Raw genomic sequence first — 23,412 nt, 5'->3', positions numbered from 1 at the left:
TGGTGGTATTTAATCCCGTGCCGGCGGATGATCTCACCCAGTGGCTTCATTTAGATGTTAAATAGGAGGGGGACGGGACGGGACCGACCCCTGCGGCACCCCATAATTGAGGGGCCTAGGAGTCGACCTCTGTCCTCCGACCAACACCGATTGTGACCTGTCGGAGAGTTAAGAGGAGAACCACCATAAGATGGTGCCTCCCACTCCCACCTCTTCCAGCCGTCGCAGAAGGATACCCTGGTCGATGGTAATGAAGGCTGCTGAGAGGTCAAGGAGCACAAGGACAGAGGAATGCCCTCTGTCCCTGGCCCACCAGAGATCATCTGTCAGTGCGACCAAAGCCGTTTCGGTGGAGTAGCCAGGCCTGAAACCAGACTGAAAAGGGTCTAGATAATCTGCTTCATCCAAGGTCCGTCAGAGTTGGAGGGCCACCACCTTCTCAACAACCTTCCCTAAGAAGAGGAGGCCCTTCCCCAACAAAGTCAAAAGCAAACCAACCACTAAGGTGGACAATGGACTGTCAAAAAGCCTTTGAGAAATTAAAACGGCTCTTTGTCCAAGAGCCCATCTTGCAGCATCCCGACCCAGAATGACCATTTATAATCCAGACGGATGCCAGTGATGTAGCAATAGCCGCAGTACTACTGCAAACAAGTAAAGAAGGCGACCTCTTGCCTTGCGCTTATATCTCCAAGAAACTCACCCCTCCTGAAAGAAGGTGGCCCATTTGGGAGAAAGAGGCATTCGCGATCAGGTGGAGCATGATCACCTGGAGACATCTCCTAGAGGCGGGGGGGGGGCATACCATTCGAGGTCTGGACTGATCATAAAAACCTCGCTCTTTTAGCCCATCGGAGATTATCCCCTAAGCAAGTTCGCTAGGCACAATACTTCCAAAGGTTCAAATTTGAAATTAAAAACATCCCAGCAGGAAAGAACTTGTTAGCAGATGCTCTGTTGAGAAAACCACAATATGACTGTAAGAAGGAAGAAGTCGTCCACCCCATATCTCCCTCTCACCAAAAAGCAGCTCAAGTCACCACTCACAGCCAAGATAGGCCGATGACCGAGCTGAAAGCAGCTCTCCAGACGGACCTGTGGTTCAACAACAACAAGGACATCCTAACGGTGAATGATGGCTTAGCCTGGAAGGGGTCCAAGCTGTACGTTCCTGCAGGGATGAGGCTGCAAGTGCTACAGCGGAGTCATGATGCGAAACTAGGAGGCGACTTCGGATTCCTAAAAACGCTCCACCTCACCAGGCGTCAATTTTGGTGGCCAAAGATGAAATTGGAGGTGGAAGATTATGTCAAAAGTTGTGCTACTTGTGCCACAATGAAGACCCATCTGAGAAAGCCCCCTGGACTACTACAACGAGTGGCCAGCCCCAGCTGACCATGGGAAGAGATCACCATGGATTTCATCGTCGAGCTTCTAGACAGCGGTGGTAATAGAGTAATCTGGACAGTTATTGATTTGTTTTCCAAGCAAGCGCATTTCATCGCTTGCTCAGGGTTGCCATCCACAAAGAAATTATCGAAAATGTTTGTGAAACACATTTATTGCCTGCACGGGGTGCCAAAAAGGGTCATTTCAGATCGAGGAGTTCAGTTCATCGCCAAGTTCTGGAGAGAGTTCCTCAGATCAATTTGGTCCACACAGGGACTCAGCTCAGCATTTCATCCCAGCACAAATGGCGCAGCGGAGAGGGCCAATGTGATGGTGGAACAATACCTCCAGTGTTATGTGGACTATCAGCAAGACAACTGGTCAGACTTACTACCCTTCGCTGAAGTGGCATACAACAATGCGGTCCACAGCAGTACCGGTTTAACTCTATTCCAGGTTACTAGTGGCATGGAGTTCGTTCCCATGCCTGAGTTGCCTAAAGAACCTCCCTCCTCCATGTCTCTGAATGAATGGATGGACATACTAAAGAAGGGATGGGAAAATACGAAGAAGGCTCTAACTGATGTGGCAGAAGCAAGCTCATAAACATTGTTTCCTAACCCCCCTTTAGGGTAGGAGACAAAGTTTTCGTATCAACAAAGTACATAAGATTGAGGATGCCTAGTAAGAAATTGGGCCCAAAATTCCTAGGAACTTTCCCAATAGAAAAAATAATTAACCCAGTTACAGTTAGATTCAGCCTTCCCAGAATTCTAGGGAAAATTTACCCAGTATTCCATTGTAGCTTGTTAAAACTTGTAAGGGGATCGACTTCCTGGGAGGAGCTTGCTGGTGGTGGCAGCAAAAAATCAGCTGCCTCCGAATTCCTGGCTACGTACCTGTTTAGAGGATCTTCCATCTGACGTCTTATCAGGTTTTCTTATCCTTCAGGCAAGAAGGAAAGAAGAAACTGTTTTGCTGGCAAATGCTCTTCGATTTTTGCAGCTTTTGTGCTTGCAAGGAAAGGGGGGCTAGCCCAAGGCAGAACGGCTGTCCGTGCTGGGAACTTCAAACTGCCCTGTGCAGGACAAAGTAAGTCTCCCCCACTCTGCTCAAAGTTTTGTTTGATTTAATCTTATCACGAGCTGAATCCGTTTACTGCGTGGACAATAATTGTTTATCAACATTTTAGCTTCTTCTCTTTTTCTCCTCCGAAAAATTATTTACTTAGAGGCTTTTTAAAATGGCGCCGAGCAGGCTGGTTTCTCCGGTAATAACGAACACTTTTTGCTAATCCTCACAAGAATTCAAAACAAAAGAGATTGCTTATCATATGTTTTGGTTTCACAATAGAAGAATTTCACTCCTTCATTAACCTTGCTTATCTGGAAGTTAAATGGTGATGAATCTGCTGAACGGTCTTGTTACAATGTTTACTCACTGAAAGCTTTGCCAAGCCTTAAACTTCAAAATAAAAGCCTCTTTACTTAAAGCTGCATATTCAGGCAATAGAGTTTTATTAACTGCAGGCAGATAAATTTTGAAATGGCCTCAAAACCAAATATTAACTTGAAGTCGTCACCCTCTACTTCCAGGGGCACATCCTCAGTGCCTGGCACAAAGCTGCAGCCTCCGCCTCCTACGCCCCCTGCTGGGGATGTGTTAACGAAAGAATTTTTCCTGAGTAATCTAAGCGAGGCTCTTAATGCACAGACAATTAAAATGGAAGATAAGTTTAGAGATAATAGAGAGGAGAGAAAAGAGGAAATAAAAGAAATGAAAGAAGAAATTAAAAGTGAAATAAAAGGACTTAAACAGGAGCTGTATGAGAAATTTGACGCTAAGGTTGATAAAATTAGAGACGACATGCTGAGTCTTGTAACTGTATTAACAGAACATATTTCTGGAATGGAAGATACTCTAGAGGTTCTTAATGATGCCAATGCTAACTTGACATTGAAAACAGAGGTGGTGGAACAAAAAGTGGAAAATGCTGAAAAAGAAATTATTATGATACAGTACCGACAAATGGAGTTCGCATTAAGAGTAAGGGGGCTGCGTGAGGAGAAACAGGAGAACCTGAAACAGATCCTATCGGAAGCTTTTGACCGCCTGATGGGAAGACCAGGGACCAACCAAGATTGGCAAATTGACAAAGCTTACCGCGTTAACTCCTGGCTGGCAAAGCAGAAGCAGCTTCCTCGAGACATCGTTATATATTTTACTACAAGAGAGCTTAGAAATATGGTACTGCAAGCGTCTTATAACACTAAGCTTCAAATTGGCGGTCAAGACCTGGCTGTTTTGAAAGAGATACCACCTCAAATGTTAAGAGCCAGGAGAGACTACGCTTTTTTGGTCGAAGAACTCAGAAATCGTCAGATACAGTATAGATGGGATGCGCCATTTGGCATCATATTTACATTTGATAAGCAAAGGTACCGCCTCAACTCTGTATGGAAAGCCCGAGATTTTTATTATAATATATTGAAGGCCGGACACCCTGCACCATCTGGACCTAGAGAAAGACCACAAGAAGGACAGGATAGACAGCAAGCTACACAACCACCAGACAAGATGGAGCATCTCTCTTCTCTAGAAGTGCAAGGTGCTATGGAACCAAGACCTAGCCGCATGACTACTAGACGTATGGAGAAACAAGCTAAAAAGCAACAGCATCAACAATCATCGGCCATCGATCAAGGAACTACAATAACAAATCTGGAAGCAGTGGGAGGAGCTAGACCTAAGGTTAAACAGGCCGTGCAGGAAGCTCTAAAAATGCTTCAACCAACCAAAGATGACAACTAAGATTTTAACATGGAATGTCAACGGACTGAATTCTCCACAGAAGAGGAAGAAAATATTTCATTATCTCAAACAGTTTAAGAACGATGTAATTTGTTTGCAAGAAACTCATATCAAGTCAACTGATCAAAAATATTTGATCAACTCAAAACTTGGTCAACATTTTACAGCTTCTGCTATGGAAAAGAAGAATGGTATAGTTGTATACTTAAGAAAAGATATGAAAGCTGAATTAATAGAAGCAGATCCCTTCGGAAGATATATTGCTTTAGACTTAATCTTAGAAGGGAAAAAGACATTACTTTTGGGAATTTATGCTCCCAATCAACAGCAAGATAGATTCTATAGAAATCTTCATGCTAAATTAGTACAGTGGGACTATAGTTCCTGTATACTATTGGGTGACTGGAATGGAGTGATAGACACTAAGAGAGATAAGAAGATTTCCCGCCTAAATACCAAGATGCGAGCAAAGTTACCCAAATCTTTCTTTGACATTATGGATGATTTTGAATTGAGAGATATTTGGCGAGAAAGAAATGCAGAGGAATATGACTTCACTTTCTTCTTGGACAGGCATCAATCCCTTTCAAGGATTGATTTTATCCTAACCACTAATGATTTGCTTTCTAGGGTCAAGAAAACAAAGATTGCAGCTAGGGTCCTTTCGGATCATAACCCAGTTTGGATGGAGTTGGGAAGGGTAGTGCAGGCAAGAAGGTCTTGGAGATTGAATGAAAACTTATTTAGATATGAAAAGTATATTAATGATTGTAAAAAATTACTATCTGAATATTTTTTTTTGAATATGAATAAGGGTACATCTATGGAATTTGTATGGGACGCAAGCAAAGCGTATATGAGAGGAGTTTTGATGAATATAAATAAAACACATAGAAATAAGCAAGGGTTAAAACGAACAGAACTGGAAGAGGAAATTAAGAGAAAAGAGCTGGAGTTAACAATGAACCCAGACGATACAAAGGTTAAGGAAGCTATTAACATATTAAAATCTCAATTTGACATGTTGATCTCTGACCAGGTAGCTACTAATTTATTATATGCAAAACACAATACTTTTTGTAATGCAAACAAACCTGGCAGATGGTTAGCTTATCAGATTAGGAAAAAAAGGAAAACTCGAAATATATCTAAACTGATTTACAGAGGGAAGGAGGTGTTTCAACAGGAAGAGATTCAAAAGGCTTTCTGGGAATTTTTTACAGAACTGTATAAAGGGGATAAAATTAATGGTTTAGACATAGACAAATATTTAGACAAAGAGAAAATACCTTCAGTTAGAGAAGAACACAGGCAAAAATTGAATCAACCAATAACCTCGGGGGAAATCCTGCAGGTAATTAAGCAATTAAAGTCAGGGAAAGCACCGGGTACAGATGGCTTGACAGCGGTTTACTATAAAAACACAGTTAGAAATGGTAGAACCTCTTAGAGAATTATTTAATATGATTCAAACGGAAGGTAAAGTCCCTCCATCTTGGAAGACAGTGTTTATATCTTTGATACCCAAAGAAGATCAAGATACTACTCAACCCAAAAATTATAGACCTATTTCATTACTGAATGTAGATTATAAAATTTTTACTAAAATATTAGCAAATAGGTTAATGTTGGTCATTCAACAATTGATACATACGGACCAAACAGGTTTTATACAAGGGAGACAGATGAAAAGTAATGTTAGATTAATTATTAATGCATTAGAATATTTGGGAAAGAACAACCAGATCCCTACTGCATTTATATTTTAGGCCAGGTGGAAAATAGATCAAAAAATTGGTTTTATCCAAGTTGAGGATAATCTGTTTAAACAAATAAGAGATCAAAGCTTAATGCATATAAAGAGGATATATAATGTATTAATACAGATGGATTCGGAAACAGAATTAGTTAAAGATTGTATGATAAAATGGGCTCAAAATATTGAGGAACCAATAATGTTGGATACATGGGAAAGAATCTGGGTAAGAAATGTGAAATTTACACAAGATCAAAATCTGAGAGAAAATTTTTACAAGATGTTCTATAGATGGCATTTAGATCCTAAAAAGTTGGCTTCTATGTATCCGAATGTACAGCCTAAATGTTGGAGGTGTGGTTCTCTCGATGCTACATATTATCATATATGGTGGACCTGCCAAAAGGTTAAGGCATTTTGGATAAAAATATGGTGGGTCATGCAAAATGTTTTTAAAAGAAGGATAAAGTTTATTCCTCAGTTATTTTTACTAGGTATATGTACTGACTTTACAGTGGTAGAGACCAATTTGATTCTGCACCTGATAACTGCAGCAAGACTGTTGGTGGCGCAATATTGGAAGAAGGAAGACTTGCCTACAATCCAAGAATGGACATTGAAAGTAACAAACTTAGCCGAGATGGCGAAAATATCGGCATATCTCAAAGATCATTCAAATGAGATATATAAACGAGACTGGAAAAAATGGATTGACTATATACAAAATAAATACGGGACTAAGAAATTCCAGTTAGCCTATGCTTAAGATCAGAAATGATTTAAACTGTTAAAAGTCAGTTCAGTAAGAAGCAGCTAAGGTCAATCTAGAATGTCATTAATTTCTTTATTTCTTTTTTCTCAATAGATTTTAGACTGTGTTAGTTAAAAATCCATACCGTGTACGGGTTCTGGAAAGTCGGGGGGGGGGGAAGGAGGAGGGGGGATGGGGGGTGGAGGGTTTGGAGGGGCACACACAACAAAAGAAATTGTACTTCAATGTCTTAATGATTGACAAATGATGACATATTTGTGTTTTTTTTTTTAAAGAAAAATAAAAAAAGTTCTGTTCAAAAAAAACCTGTAAGGGGATCTAGCAAAAGGCCGTCTACCCAAGCTCCCCTCCTCCTGTAGTGGTAGAAGGAGAAACACATTATGAAGTGAAAAAAATCTTAGATTCCAGGATGTATAGAGGTCGCTTACAATATTTGGTGCATTGGAAAGGGTACCCCTTGTCTGAAGCTACATGGGTAAAAAGTTGGGGTTTAAAAGCAGATAAATTAGTGAAACAATTCCATGAGAAGCTCCCTGATAAGCCAAAGGCTCTCCCTGGGGGAAGAAGGGGTGGTTAGATATATATAGTAACCTTTCTTTAATTTTCTTTTCCAGAAACTGTTTCTCTTTTGAAGAGAGGCCGCCTGTCAGGCCTGCAGCAGTTCCTTTAAGAATCTTTGGCCTGCCACATTCTCATTAAGGGGGGGGGGGGATTTAGCAAGGGGTAGAATGTGTTGTTTTTAAAATAAAAAATTCCTTCCTAGAAGCTCAAGGTCATCTTTTGTCTCCCAAACCTTTGCACCTGATCGGAAGCAGTTGGGCGTAGGTCCTAGCGTGGAAGAAGAAGATTGGACCATGTGATGGACTGTGGGTGTGGGGACAAGATCATGAACTTTTAACTGGGTGGGATTCTGATGTAACTTCCAGAATTGGGATCCCATAGCACGATGCCAACATGCCTGCCTTATTAAATTGGAACTTTAAGCATAGTTTTGCCTTTGATTCTGATTTAATTCTGCATTATATTTAGAACGCTGACATTTGCTGCTTTAGCTGATCAAATGGGAGAAATTAAAAAATCTCTTTTGCGAAAGCATGTTGCCATTGACTATATTCTATTAAGAATGGGACATGGTTGTGAGGAATTTGAAGGTATGTGTTGCTTTGACATTAATGATCGCTCACAATTTATTGAGTCCAAAATACAAGCTTTCCATAATATAACTACACATTTAACAAATGTAACTGAAAGTACAGCCTTTAAGGGAATATGAGATCTGTTAACTTCCTGGATGCCTAGTTTTGCTTGGCTAAAGGATATGTTTGTCGGGATCATAATTACAGTTGTATGCTTTATCACCTGTATTTGTATCAGATGTGCTCCTATATGCTGTAAGTTCTGTTTTCGGGGGACTAAATGTAAGAAGGAAAGCCATGGAAAACAACTGAGTAGGCAGGAAGTGTATATTATATTAAAAGATATACATGATGATTTACACGAATAAGTTTCTCAAAAAGGAAAGGCAGAATTGAGAGAAATAAGGTTATTTTTGTAAAAGAGAAGAACCTGAGCAACTCCATTTTACACTTGACATAATACAAGTGGCAGCAGCACTTTTGTAACACATTCAGTTAAGACCTTATATAGAGGGTACAATTAGGGGAATGCCAGAGCTATGAGGTTAATTGAGGAAAAGCAGGCTGGGTCAAACTGGGGCCTAATAGGAAATTGCTGGAGTCAGTTTCAAGATGCTGACATGGGGGGATTGATTGTCTTGTTATATTCTTATTATTTTCTAATATGGTGGAAAACGATTGGGGGATTTTCCGCTGAGGGGATTTTTGGGCTGGAAATTGTTTGACTAATTGCCAAAATATTGTGTAACACATATTGTATAATACGACCTTGGGTAACATGGACAAGTAAGGAAGTGGACTATCATCCTGAAATTGTATTTAAACCCTGTATCCAAATCTGTCAGACATTCATTTTTTATCTTTCATGATTGAGAATTCTTTTGCAAAAGCTTATACAATTGCATCTTAAATAAATATGCTTTTTATTTTTTATGGTCTCCTTGGTCTTCTATGAGATACAGATTGCTTTTCTCACAGTACCAAAAGACAAAAAGATATAATGCTGGAAGATAAGCCCCTCAGGTCAGAAGGTGTCCAATATGCTACTGGGGAAGAGCACAGGGCTAGTACTAGTGGTGCCAGAAAGAATGAAGCGGCTAGATGAAAGCCGAAAGGACACTCAGCTATGGCTGTATATGGTGGTGAAAGGAAAATCTGATGCTATAAAGATCTATAATCCATAGGAACCTGGAAAATAAAATCCATGGATCAAGGCAATTGGACATGGTCAAACAAGAGATGACAAGACTGAACATTGACATCTTAGGAATCAGCGCACTAAAATGGACAGGAAGGGTGAATCCATTAATATACCTGATGGATGACCATCAGGTATACTACTGCAGGCAAGAAACCCTCAGAAGAAATGAAGTAGCCTTCATAGTCAATAAAAGAGTAGGAAAAGCAGTACTCGGATACAATCCCCAAAATGACAGAATGATCTCAGTTTGAATCCAAGGCAAACTATTCAACATCACAGTAGTCCAAGTCTATGCTCCAACCACTGGTGCTGAAGAGGACGAGGTTAACTGGTTCTATGAACCCTTACAACACCTAGAATTAATATGAAAAAGTGATGTCTTTATCATCATGGGGGATTGGAATGCTAAAGTAGGCAGCCAAAAGATAACCAGAATAACTGGCAAGTTAGGTCTTGGAGTACAAAATGAAGCAGGCACAGGCTGGTAGAATTTTGTCAAGAGAATACGATGGTCATAGCAAACACTCTTTTCCAAAAACCCAAGAGACGACTCTACACATGGACATCAACAGATGGTCAACATAGAAATCAGATTGACTATGTGCTCTGCAGCCAAAGATGGAGAAGCTCCATACAGTCAGTAAAAACAAGACCAGTAGCTGACTGTGGCTCAGATAATGAACTTCTCGTTGCAAAATTTAGGCTTAAATTGAAGAAAGTAGGGAAAAGCACTAGGCCACTCAGGTATGAACTAAATCATATCTCTGATGGATATACAGAAGAGGTGACAAATAGATTTAATTAGATCTGATAGAGTGCCTGAAGAACTATGGACAGAGGTTTGTAACATTGTACAAGAGGTAGCAACTAAAACCATCCCAAAGAAAAAGAAATGCAAGAAAGCAAAATGACTGTCTGAGGAAGCTTTGCAAATAGCTGAGGAAAGAAGTGAAGCAAAAGGCAAGGAAGAAAGAGAAGGATACACCCAATTGAATGCCAGAGAATAGCTAGAAGAAATAAGAATGCCTTCTTAAATTAATAGTGTAAAGAAATAGAAGAAAACAATAGAATAGGACGGACCAGAGATCTCTTCATGAAAATTGGAGATATGAAGGGAATGTTTCATGCAAAGATGGGCATGATAAAGGACCAAAATGGCAGGGACTTAACAGAGGCAGAAGAGATTAAGAAGAGGTGGCAAAATTACACAGAAGAACTATACAAGAACAAACCTAATGTCTCTGATAACCATAATGGGGTGGTTGCTGACCTAGAGCCAAACATCCTGGAATGTGAAGTCAAATGAGCCTTAGGAAGTCTGAGCAACAACAAAGCAAGTGGAGGTGACAGTATTCCAGTTGAGCTATTCAAAATCTTGAAAGACAATGCAGTCAATTTGCCAGCAAATTTAAAAACTCAACAGTAGCCACAGGATTGGAAAAAGTCAGTTTACATTCCAATTCCAAAGAAAGGCAATACCAAAGAATGTTCAAACTACCGCACCATTGCACTCATTTCACATGCCAGCAAAGTTATGCTCAAAATCCTACAATCTAGGGTCCAACAGTATGTGGACCGAGTACTAACAGAAGTACAGGCAGGGTTTCGAAGAGGCAAAGGAACTAGAGATCATATTGCCAACATACGCTGGATCATGGAAAAAGCTAGGAAGTTCCAGAAAAACATCTACTGTATTTTTCGGAATATAAGACACACCCTTTTCCCTCAAAAAAGAGGCTGAAAATCTGGGTGTGTCATACACTGAATACAGCATTTTTTGCCTCCTGAAACCCCGCCCCTTCACCAAAATCGCTGTGCATAGTGTTTAGGATGCTTTCAGAGTGCTCCTGGGGGCTGGGGAGGGCAGAAATGAGCGAAATTTCTTTTTGCTCAATTATGCCCCCCAGCCCCCAGGAGCATTCTATAAGCCTCCTAAAGGCTATACATGCCCTTTTTTTTGACAAAAACAGGCATGTTTTCATGAAAAACTGGCTGTTTTGGGGAGGTCTGCAGAATGCAAAAACTTTTTTTAAAAAAATTTGCCTCTTCAAAATCTTGGTGCATCTTATACTCTGGTGTGTCTTATACTCCGGTGCGTCTTATACTCTGGTGCGTCTTATACTCCGAAAAATATGGGTACTTCTGCTTCATTGACTAAAGCCTTTGATTATGTGAATCACAACAAATTGTGGCAAGTTATTAAAGAGATGGGAGTATATTGTTGCCCTGCCTATTTAACTTTTATGCAGAGCACATCATGAGAAAGACGGGACTAGATTAATCACAAATTGAAATTAAGATTGCTGGGAGAAATATCAACAACCTCAGATATGCAGATGATACCACACTAATGGCAGAAAGTGAAGCGGAACTAAAGAGCCTCTTGATGCAGGTAAAGGAGGAAAGTGCAAAAGTTGGCTTGAAACTCAACTTAAGAAAACTAAGATCATAGCACCCGGCCCTCTCAATTCCTGGCAAAAAGATGAGGAAGAAATGGAGGTAGGGGCAGATTTTATTTTCCTGGGCTCCAAGATCACTGCAGATGGGGACTACAGCCAAGAAATTAAAAGACACTTGCTCTTGGGGAGGAAAGCTATGGCAAATCTAGACAGCATACTAAAAAGCAGAGACATTACCCTGCCAACAAAAGTGCATGGTCACGAGGGGTCAGACATGATTTTGCGACTAACAACAACAAAATCTAGATTAATCCAGTGAAGCCAAAAATATGACGATTAGATTGCAAGGGCAGTTAAGATGAACTTGTGCAGAAGTATTATGTCTTGTATTAGCAAAACACCATGCCACTCATAGTTGCCCCATCAATTTAGTTTCTGAAAACTCATTTTCACAATACAAAATCCATTCAATTTTTTGGATGGCAACTGATAGACTAATTAGTCATGGGAATGTATAAGTAATAAATATTTTTAATAGGAAAATGTCTTTCAATCAATAATTAAGCTGGCCATATCCCACTCTGGATTTTTTTGACTCTCCCTTCCTAGATTCTCCTAGACAACTTCAAAGTATTTTGTAAGATTGTTTAAATTTACAGATCAAAATATTCCAGAACTTACCTGGCTGTACTGTAGCAGCAAGTAGGGCATGGAGATATGTCCCAAACTGGGCTCGAATCCATTCATCCCCTCCTTCCCATCCAGTGCCATCCAGGAAGACATCATCCCTATTTTCTGTTACATGCTTCACTAAGAAATCTGTAAATCTCAGATCAGCTGTTGTAGGATTTAAGACTTTTCTAAGATCTGGATCATGGACTTGGACAAGAGCTTCCTCAATCTGATTGAGAACAATTCAAAGTGAAAAAACTTTGGGGTAGAGATGATGATTGAAACAATTAACACAAATTGTCATCATAAACATAGGTAAGTTATTTCCATCTTACCAAAAGCTATACTGTAATTAATATCTAGTGCTATATTATTGGACAAAAATACATACATAAATAATGTAAATGATTATCTTGGCTTCTGGGTTTAACAGCGTGTGCAATCATTTGTATTTATTTATTCTAGCTTCTAAAAGTAAGCAAGCCTTCTTTTTCATGTTTTATGGAAAGATTTCAGAATGCATCAAAAATTCATTGTAATCCGAGCAATCTGATTCTCCTGTGCTCACATCCAATTCTATCAAACGAAGAAGTGGAAAGCTGGTAGTAATATAAAAGCTCTCCCAAAAATAGTGACTATCAAGAGATTTAACTATTCAATGATTTACAAGAATTTATGAAAGCTTACTTTAAGAAACATTACACAGGCTTGTAATGTATCAACTAGCTCCTAATACAATCTTTTTTTAAAAAGATATTTGATTAGAAAGGTTCATAAGTTTAATTTTGGCATTTCAACTGTGACTAAATAGTCTTGAAAATATTTTTTAAACATGTTCATTATCTATTATTGATAAATTTATCTACAAAGATAATCTTATCTATGCATGTATGCATGCATGCAAAACATACACACTTAAACACACACATAAGGAAGTGTATCACTTGTCTGCCATGTGATTATAAAAATGACATCTCTTTCCAAAATCTTAATTTTTTAAAATAAAAATCTAAGAAACTTTTAATTAGAACCTTGTAATACATAAGATGTCTTGCTCCATGAAGTAATTATTATAAGAAATTATAAAGGAAAGGACACACACCTCTACAATAGCATCACTTAGATGTTTCTGCTGACGGAAGAGGATATTGGTGGCTCCTGCAACAAAACCGCGGATTGTTACATCAGAGAGAAGGTGGTGCTGTTGCAGTGCCATGTATGGCAAGCAAAGGTATCCCTAAAATAAAGAAAAATATTAATCCTGGATGAAATTATAATTTAGAAAGAAGGATTGTAGGAACAATTTTAATGTACAATATAAAAGCAATGATTATAATTTACATTTGCCACTCTGGAATTTTTGTTTTAAAGAAACACAATAGATAATTGTTTCATTGAATTAACCTATTGTCTTCACTAGGAAGTCCAAGCAGCATAAAAGGGCTGGGGAGGGAAGAGGATTTAGAAAAAATTGCCTTTTCCAATGTTGCTGAAAGGTATAATTTAGATGATACTGAATAGATATGACTTGAACTTTTAGATATTTACTGAGACTCTTTGCTTACACAGGTGGATGGCGTATCCTGGAAATGATGTGATCGTATGGATCTTTTAATGGTTTATAGCATCATCAACCTTCATACCTTTCTACCTTATCTGGGAGAATGATGATGAAGTTATGGGACAGTGTTTACATTGGTTCTCTTAGGCCATGTTCAAATGGTCAACATTGACCTTTGGAATTCTACATGGTTTTCCCTATTCTTCATGTTGCTGAATATCTCCATGAAAACATCAGGGAAGTTTATCCAGAGTTCTGAAGTGAAGGTCTATCAATTGTTGATGACAATCAGCTCTATTGTTAAATATGATGCAGCCCAAAAGGAATCAATATCTCTGAATATGGTGAAGTTCAATAATGGGCTAGATGAAGGAAATAAGTTGAAATGAAATCCAGAAAAGATAGGTGTTCTATGATACATAAATAACTGGACTCCAAAACAGAAACTTAGCTTATTTTTTGATGAAGTTATACTTGCTCCAAATCACAGGCTTACTGTCTGGGGGATTCTCTTGATATTCGGAGGAGAGCCTTCTCGGTGGCTGCTCCGACCCTCTGGAACGAACTCCCCGTGGAGATCCGGACCCTCACCACCCTCCAGACCTTCCGCGCCGCACTTAAAATCTGGCTATCCCGGTTGGCCTGGGGTTAAAGACTCTAACCCCTACTCGAATTGTATGACTGTTGAGTTCTTAAATGATGTAGTGCTTTTATGTTGTAAATTGTTTGTCCTCCCCCCCCCCTTTTGAACTGTGAGCCGCCCTGAGTCCCCCCAGGGAAAAGGGTGGCATACAAATAAAGTGAAACAAACGAAACAAACAAACAGATGGCAGTGTATTTGCACAATTAGTGTACTAGCTGCTTATCCTAGGTTCCCAAGCCTAAAGTGGGTATGTTATATGGTTCTCAAGGCAAAGTCCGTACTGTTTGTACTGCCAAATTCCAACGATTGCTTACTTATAATTGAATTTACACGCCATGTTCTTTAGTGTTGCTTCTGGGAATTGATACTGTCAACCTGACGATGTAACTGAAGGCGCCGGAAGCACACACATAAGATGTGGTTCTGGAACCCACCAAACATCTTGCCTTTCAGGCCAATAAAATGAATGAGCAGAGCCTCGTGGATGAATAAATATTACCAACACATCATTTTTTTTGATTGAAATTTCCACTATGTTGTCCATCCACCATTTTTTGTCATAAATGCATAAACATAAAAAACAGGAAATATGTCGGTCAACTTTAAATTTGGATCGATGGTATTGGACATATTGGATCATGTAATTTGAAATTTTGCTGATAGAAATCAAATTTGAATCAACTGGAACAAACTGATGATGATCTCTTGTGCCAGCTATGGGGTCAAACAAATGACTATATCTCCACATGTATTGCATCGACAAATGTAACGCTTTGACCAATGATCATTGGGGATGAGGGTGCACGTTCACAAAAAAATTCATCAAAATCCTTGATGGTCAAGCAGGACACTTTTCTGAAATCAGACCACTTATCGTGGAATGACCTGATTTCCTTGAGGGCCAGATTAGCATTGTAGTTCTCTGTGGGTGGGGGGTGGGGAGCAGGGAGGGAGATGGGACGGACGCCTCCTGCAACACTTTACCAGCCAAAACAGGCATGGGGGGATGCACGTCCACCACACGCCTCATTTTTGGCTTCCCTGGCCTCCAGTAGCACTCTGCTGGTCAAAAACGGGCTGCATGGAATTGTAATTGTAATTTAATAAATTTATATGCCGCCCAATCCCGTAGGACTCTGGGCGGCTTACAAAAACAAGATAAAGAGTTAAAAAATGGGGAGAGAAGAAAACAAATTTAAAAGCAACGCACCATACACTCAATCTTGGTGGGGCCGGACCTCATTCGTGAGGTCAACAGCCCCAGGCCTGCCGGAATAGCCAGGTTTTAGTGGCTTTTTGGAAGGCCGAGAGAGTGGGAAGGGTCTGGATCTCTATGGGTAGATCGTTCCACAGGGCCGGAGCAGCTACAGACAAGGCCTTCCCCCGAGGGGTCACCAGCCGGCATTGTCCTGTTGACGGCACCCGGAGAAGGCCCAACATGTGAGACCTTATCGGCCGTTGGGAGGTATATGGCAGGAGGCGGTCTCACAGATATCCAGGTTCTAGGCCATGTAGGGCTTTAAAGGTGATGACCAGCACCTTGAAGTGCGTTTGGAGACCGATAGGAAGCCAGTGCAGCTCGTGGAGGATAGGTGTAACATGGATGTATCTAGGTACACCCGATATTGCTCGTGCGGCTGCATTCTGGACCAACTGTAGTCTCCGAACACTTTTCAGGGGCAGCCCCATGTAGAGCGCATTACAGTAATCAAGCCTTGAGGTGACGAGGGCATGAGTGACCACTCAAAGTGCCTCCCGGTCCAGGTAGGGCTGCAACTGGTGCACCAGACGAACCTGGGCAAAAGCCCCCCTGGTCACAGCCGACAGATGATGTTCGAACGTCAGCTGAGAATTCAGGAGGACACCCAAGTTGCGGACCCTCTCTGAGGGGTGTACAATTTCACCCCCCTGGCTAAGGGATGGAATATCTGGACTATCCTTGGGGGGCAACATCAATAGCCACTCGGTCTTGTCTGGATTGAGTGCAAGCTTATTCGCTCCCATCCAGACCTTGACAGCTTCCAGGCACTGGCACATCACTTCCACCACTTCGCTGAGTTGGCAAGGGGAGGACAGATACAACTGGGTATCATCCGCATATTGATGGTATTTAATCCTGTGCCGGCGTATGATCTCACGCAGTGGCTTCATGTAGATATTAAATAGGAGGGGGGACAGGACCGAGCCCTGCGGCAACCCATATTTAAGGGGCCTAGGGGTTGACCTCTGTCCTCCAACCAACACCGACTATGACCTGTCCGAGAGGTAGGAGGAGAACCACCGTAAAACGGTGCCTCTCACTCCCACCTCCCGCAGCCGTCGCAGAAGGATACCATGGTCGATGGTATCGAAGGCCGCTGAGAGGTCAAGAAGCACCAGGATAGAGGAATGTCCTCTATCCCTGGCCTGCCAGAGATCATCGGTCAGCGCGACCAAAGCAGTTTCGGTGCAGTAACCAGGCCTGAAACCCAACTGAAAGGGATCTAGATAGTCTGCTTCATCCAAGGTCCGTTGGAGTTGAAAGGCCACCACCTACAAAAGGGAGGTTGGAGACTGGACGGTACTTTTTGAGGATAGCTGGGTCCAGAGAAGGCTTCTTAAGGAGGGGTCTCACCACCGCATCCTTCAGAGGTTGCGGGAAAGATCCCTCCTGAAGAGAGGTGTTAACAATCCTCTGGAGCCAGCCTCGTGTTACCTCCCTGCTGGTCGAGACCAGCCAGGAGGGACACGGGTCCAGTATGCAGGTGGAGGCACTCACCGCTCCCATGGCCTTATTCACTTCCTCAGGAGTGACAAGCTGGAACTCGCTCCATGAAATCCGATCAAGGCCCTCCCTTGGCATCTCTGCTGGTACTGTCCAAGTGGAGTCTAGGTCCATCCGCATCTGAGCGACTTTGTCCAACAGAAACTGAACAAATTCCTCAGCTCTTCCCTGTAAGGGTTCTCCCGCATCCCTTCCTTTCAGGAGGGAGCGGGTTATCCTAAACAGGGCGGCCGGGCGAGATTCTGTGAACGCAATAAGAGCGGAAAAATGAGTACATTTTGCTGCCCGTATTGCCACTAAATAAGTCTTGATAAAGGCTCTTAGTTGTGTTCGGTCAGATTCGGAGTTACTAGCCCTCCAACGTCGCTCTAGGTGTCTCTTTTGGCGCTGTGGAACTCCAGGAGTTGCACAGTAAACCAAGGAGCCCTCCTGGATCCACTGCCACGGAGAGGCCGCAAAGGCGCAATCCGGTCTAGTGCCTCAGCCGCCGCTGTATTCCAAGCAGCGACCAAGGAGTCTGCCGGCTTGTGGGCAAGGGAGTCAGGTATCTCTCCAAGTGCCGTCTGAAATCCCACAGGGTCCATCAGGCGCCAGGGACAGAACCACTTAATCGGTTCCCCCTCTCTGCAGTGGGGGAGTAGTGTCCGAAAATCAAGCCTCAGTAGGAAGTGATCTGACCATGAGAAGGGCGAGATCTCTATGCCCTTCAGTTCCAGATCATGTCTCCACTGCCCCGAGAGAAACACGAGGTCGAGTGCATGTCCCGCTGTATGAGTCGGACCCTGAATTACCTGGGTCAAGTCCATGGTTGTCATGGAAGCCATGAACTCCTGCGCCCCATCCGAGCGTTCGCCAAGAGATGGCAGGTTGAAGTCCCCCAGTACTATCAGTCTGGGGAATTCAACCGCCAGTCCGGCTACTGACTCAAGGAACACAGGCAGGGATGTTGTAACGCAACTGGGAGGTAGGTACGTTAGAAACAAGCCCACTTGACCCCCTAGGTCCAGCTTCACCAAAAGGAACTCACACCCGACAGTCTCCGGAGCAGGGATCCCACGAGGGACTAATGACTCTCGGATGATGGCAGCCATTCCCCCACCCCTTTCTCTGGTGTCGTGGTTGGTGGAGCACCTGAAATCCTTCTGGACACATTTCTGAGAGGGGGACTCCTCCCTCGTGGCCCAGCCAAGTTTCAGTAATACATGCCAGATCTACCCCCTCATCTAATATTAAGTCCCAGACGAGGGGAGCTTTATGAATCACAGACCTGGCATTTAACAACAGCAACCTGAGACCAGGGCCCTGACATCTCCTGCCACCTGGTCCTTGAGTTGAGTTATCAGGGTCGGAAGGAGGGATCGCTGTGACGTAGCGAACCCTCCTTCCCCGGTAATGGCTAGCCCTGTAACTCCCGTCGTATCTGCCTCTCCCAAATGTAACCTGGATGCTCTGTCCCGTCCCAATCACCGTAGACCCCTCCTCCCCTCCCACGGCCCCCATTCTCCCGGCAGGCCATTCAAACCATGCACTCTGGGATGAGAGGCAGATCCGGGCCCCCATCCACTTCTGCTTCTGCACTCAGTGGAGGGGGTTCCAGGCTGCGCTCTCAGTCCCCTCATATATACCAAACAGCCATTCTCCACATGCATAGCCCACTACAATATTAAAACATATAGGTACAATAAAAACAGGGTATAAAAATTAAGTTAATTAAAAAGTGGGATCATTCATCTACATACATACCACAAACATTCCACATACAAAAAGGGTTCGCGCAGATATTAATAATTGTGCAGGTAACTCTTGAAGTTAGAGATAGCTGAGCACCAACGGTGGTATACAGGTGGTATACAGGAGAGTGTCTCGTTTCCCCCCCCTCTCCTGAATACTTGGAAAGGTATAACAGAAGGGTCCAAAGTTCGGGGTGGCCGAGGCAGATTGAAGAAGAGTGGGGGGGGGGGTACATCAGTTGGAAAAACATTAAGTCCCCACCCGTATTTCCGCCATCTTCCATCGCTCCTTCCGCTGAACAAATGCACCAAGGAGCAAACTGTAGGTGTTACCGTCAATCAGAGGGCCTCCACACTCGCTGTAAGTGCCCCCACCCATCCAAAGTCCATGGCGCCGTAATAAGATGACTTGAGTGGGCGCTATCCGAGATGGTACCCCAGGGGCAGTGGCGGGTGGCAATGGTCGAAGCATATGGGGCTGAGACGAGTGGCCTATTTGGCCTCCCTGGCTTCCAGTAGCACTCTGCCAGCCAAAAATGGACCACACGAAGGCCCCATGAGGTCCCTGCATGCCTCCAGCAGTGCTCTGCCAACAAAAACGGGCTGCGTGGGGGCCTTGGGGACCCATTTTGGCCAGCAGAGGCACTGCATGCCGGCTCCATGGGCTGGATTTAAGCACCCCATGAGCCAGATCCAGCCTGCAGGCCTTGAGTTTGACACCCCTGTTCCAAACCATTCCTTCTTACACATAAGCTGGCCTATCCTCTGTGTATTCTCTCATTCCTGACAAATGTTTAAAACAGCACTTGGTAACCAAAGTTTGTCCCCCTTTATACTATAGGAATTACCTTAGTGAAGACAGCTAATGGCATACCATACTGATCTTCTTCCAAACCAGAAATAAGTCCAGGTACAAAGGCTGTGTGTCCTGTATTAGGTTGAGGCTGAACAGTAATTGGAACACTTTTGGAAATAACTGACTCCTTCAGAAGAAATTCAGTCTGTCCTGCTACTGAAGTAATTTCACATTCTCCTTCTTTCAAGTTAGGGTCCTCAAGGGGATTAGGATCTAAGGTTTCCCAGTCACCTTCAGAAGATTCTGCAGAAGTGTGTAAAGAAGGTTTCAAGTATTGTTCATGATCCTGGCAGACATGAAATTCACTGGATTGATGCTCAATTTGAAATAAAGGTACATCTGCTCTCTGAGTATCTCTTTCTTGGTTTCTTGACAATTTTTTGCCTTCTCCAACTGTATCAAAATTAGCATTTGAAAGTGCCAGAGCAGAAAAAGAAACACAGTAACTGGAAGTAGGTGACACTTCTTGTCCAACTTCCTCTGATGTGCTTTTTCTTGGTCGGTACTGTGAGCAATCCATTAAACCATGTTCTATCATACCTGGAATTTATTTAAAAAATTATAAATGCGATTAATAGATTCTATATAGGAGCAATTACCAATTTATATTGGAAACTATGCAAAGATGAAAACTACAGTTAATTGCAAATATACAACACATCCGTGATTCTTTCTAGTCTTTCAGAAAGTTATTTTTCAATGAAGTACCATATTTTTGGAGTATAATATGCAGCTTAGTTTTTGGGGAGGAAAACCGGGGGGGGGGAGAATTCTGTCTATCAGCTATTCATTTTTATTCCCATAACACCAGAAAAGCAAGCAAACACAATAGTATAATAAAACAACACTTTTTGCCACTTTTTTTCTTTCCCCAGGTGGCCAGGAAAACTCTTAATAAGCTTAACTAGATGTCTGGGCTTTCAGCCAAAAGCACTTCACATCTGTAAAAATGTAACAAAGCTGAATCAACAAACTAGCCCAGCGCTTGCCTGAAGGAAACCATTGAGAAAACTCAGATAGCCCATAGGAAAAATCTCTGCCTTGTCCTTAAAGGGACTATCCCCAAAAGAACAGAAATCACTTAGTCACAGGAACTCTCTGCCTTGCCCTTGAGAGGATTATCTCCCAAAAATAGAAACTGGACAAAAGAAAGGCAGTCTTCAAATGGTTTTTTATGGTTTTTATGGTTTTATTAGAATTTGTAGGCCGCCCTTTTCCCTGAGGGGACTCAGGGCGGCTCACACGAAACCGGGAAGGGGGAATACAGACATTAAGATACAACATATAATAAAATAGTAGGCAACATACATTCATCATTCGGGAGGGGTAGCTATCCTTATCCCCAGGCCTGACGGGCGAGCCAGTTCTTCAAGGCTATGCGGAAGGCTTGGACGGTGGAGAGGGTACGAATCTCCACGGGGAGCTCGTTCCAAAGGGTCGGGGCAACTGCTGAGAAGGCCCTCCTCCTTGTAGTTGCCAGCCGACACTGGCTGGCTGATGGAATGCGGAGGAGGCCTAATCTATGGGATCTTATTGGTCGCAGGGATGTAATTGGCAGAAGGCGGTCTCTCAAGTATCCAGATCCACTGCCATGTAGGGCTTTATGGGTGACTAATAGCACCTTGAAGCGCATCCGGAGATCGACAGGTAGCCAGCGCAGCTCGCGGAGGATAGGTGTTATGCGGGTGAATCGAGGTGCACCCGCAATCACTCGCGCGGCTGCGTTCTGCACTAGCTGAAGTCGCCGGATGCTCCTCAAGGGCAGCCCCATGTAGAGCACATTGCAGTATTCCAGCCTAGAGGTCACAAGGGCCCGAGTGACTGTTGTGAGAGCCTCCCGATTCAGGTAGGGTCGCAACTGGCGCACCAGGCGAACCTGGGCGAATGCCCCCCTGGTCACAGCTGTTAAGTGGTGGTCGAATGTCAGCTGTGGATCCAGGAGGACTCCCAAGTTGCGAACCCTCTCTGAGGGGTATAAAATTTGACCCCCCAGCCTGAGTGGTGGAATACTAGTCAAATCTTTGGGAGGAAAACACAACAGCCACTCGGTCTTTTCCGGGTTGAGCACAAGCTTGTTAACCCTCATCCAGTCCATAACGGCCTCAAGACCCCGGCTCATCACGTCTACCGCTTCATTGAGTTGGCACGGGGCGGACAGATACAATTGGGTATCGTCCGCATATTGATGGTATCTAATCCCGTGCCTGCGGATGATCTCTCCCAGCGGTTTCATGTAGATGTTGAATAGTAGGGGGGATAAGACCGAACCCTGAGGCACCCCAAAATTTAGGGGCCTAGGGGACGACCTCTGCCCCCCCACTAACACCGACTGCGACCTGTCCGAGAGGTAGGAGGAGAACCACCGTAGGACGGTGCCTCCCACTCCCACCTCCCGCAGTCGTCGCAGAAGGATACCATGGTCGATGGTATCGAAAGCCGCTGAGAGGTCAAGGAGGACCAGGATGGAGGAATGTCCTTCATCCCTGGCTCTCCAGAGATCATCTTTCATCCTCAGCTTCTCCCAGCTGGAATAAACCAGGAAATTTTTCCAACAGTATGCTGCAGTAAAAATATTCAAAGCTTTTTTTCAGCTCTAATGAGGTGCTAACGGGTGAAGCAATCTTCTGATCTTCAGTGAACTCGTTAGCACCTCATTAGGGCTGAAAAAACGCTTCCAAAAAGCTACATTCAGAGTATAAGATGCACCCAAAATTTTAGTTTCTTTTAGGTGGGGGGGAGGTGTTATACTCCAAAAACATGGTAAGTAATTATTGGTGTAATTGAGTAGGTATAGCAGAGTTTGGAAATAATTTTAATGAAGCAACATAAGAATTGTTGTAAGAGTAATCCTTTATTCTTTCTAATTTTTTTCTCCAAAATTTGTAAATTTTGCAGTTTTCCTTTAACAACCAAAATATTTTGTGGACAGAGTGATGACTGGGTCAATACATTTTTACACAACTCTAACAATGATACTTTGATTACATATACATAATTTTTGTCTTCTGACGTGTAACTTAATAAACTTATTATGGGTACAAAACATTATTTTATATATCAATTTATACAATACTATTTTCCCAATTTATACTCGCCCTATACTATTTGGGGTTCTTCCACATTGATCTCTCTATCTTTAAACAATACTTTTCTATCTTAATGCTCCTTTAGTAGTTTCTCCAAAAATATATTTAAGCATCAATTTCATGTTACAATAAACTTATTGTATGTTCATTGACCCCTATAATATCACCAGTATTTTAGTATTTTAAATATTACTCATATTTCACCAAATTTATATCTCAGTTTTCTGTAATCACCAATAAAACCATTTATTAATGAAAAATCAATCCCAAAGTTATGTCTCTAAATCTGCTGAATTGTAATCCTTAAAGCTATCAATTCCAGTATGTTTTGCTGGCTATTAATCATATCAATATATTTAAATATGCCTAATCACAGTCTTCCTTTATTATCCTCTCAGTATTACAAAATATTATATCTCTATCCATCATCTCTCAGCCTTTTTTGAATTTCATCTTTTATTGATTTTTTGGTAATTCTTTTATATTTCTTTCTTGGTATCCTATATTTCTTTCTAGCATTTTTACATAATCTGAATGTTCCTTCCTTCTTGCTCCTTATCTCCTCTGCTGCATCATTTGGATGCCTATCCATAATCTTTTTCTAATTTTTGAGAGGATTTCTTCTCCCCTGTGATG

General features: G+C 42.4%; 1 protein-coding gene across 2 annotated transcripts in view; it reads right to left on the bottom strand.

Annotated features, from left to right (window-relative positions):
* Positions 1-23,412, bottom strand: part of AVL9 (AVL9 cell migration associated) — a 147,310-nt gene that overhangs the window by 50,510 nt on the left and 73,388 nt on the right. For both annotated transcript variants that reach the window (XM_087713057.1, XM_014054255.2), the window contains exons 10-12: positions 19,683-20,230; positions 13,239-13,373; positions 12,146-12,365 (exon numbers count right to left, since the gene is read on the bottom strand). In XM_087713057.1, coding sequence (XP_087569183.1) covers positions 12,146-12,365; positions 13,239-13,373; positions 19,683-20,230 — 903 coding nt within the window. The remainder of the gene's footprint in view (positions 1-12,145; positions 12,366-13,238; positions 13,374-19,682; positions 20,231-23,412) is intronic.

The sequence above is a fragment of the Thamnophis sirtalis genome, unplaced genomic scaffold, assembly GCF_051295495.1.
Source record: "Thamnophis sirtalis isolate CommonGarterSnake01/CBP01778 unplaced genomic scaffold, rThaSir2_p1.2 scaffold_4, whole genome shotgun sequence".
Lineage (NCBI taxonomy): Eukaryota > Metazoa > Chordata > Lepidosauria > Squamata > Natricidae > Thamnophis > Thamnophis sirtalis.
This window is presented reverse-complemented; position numbering and strand designations above follow the sequence as displayed.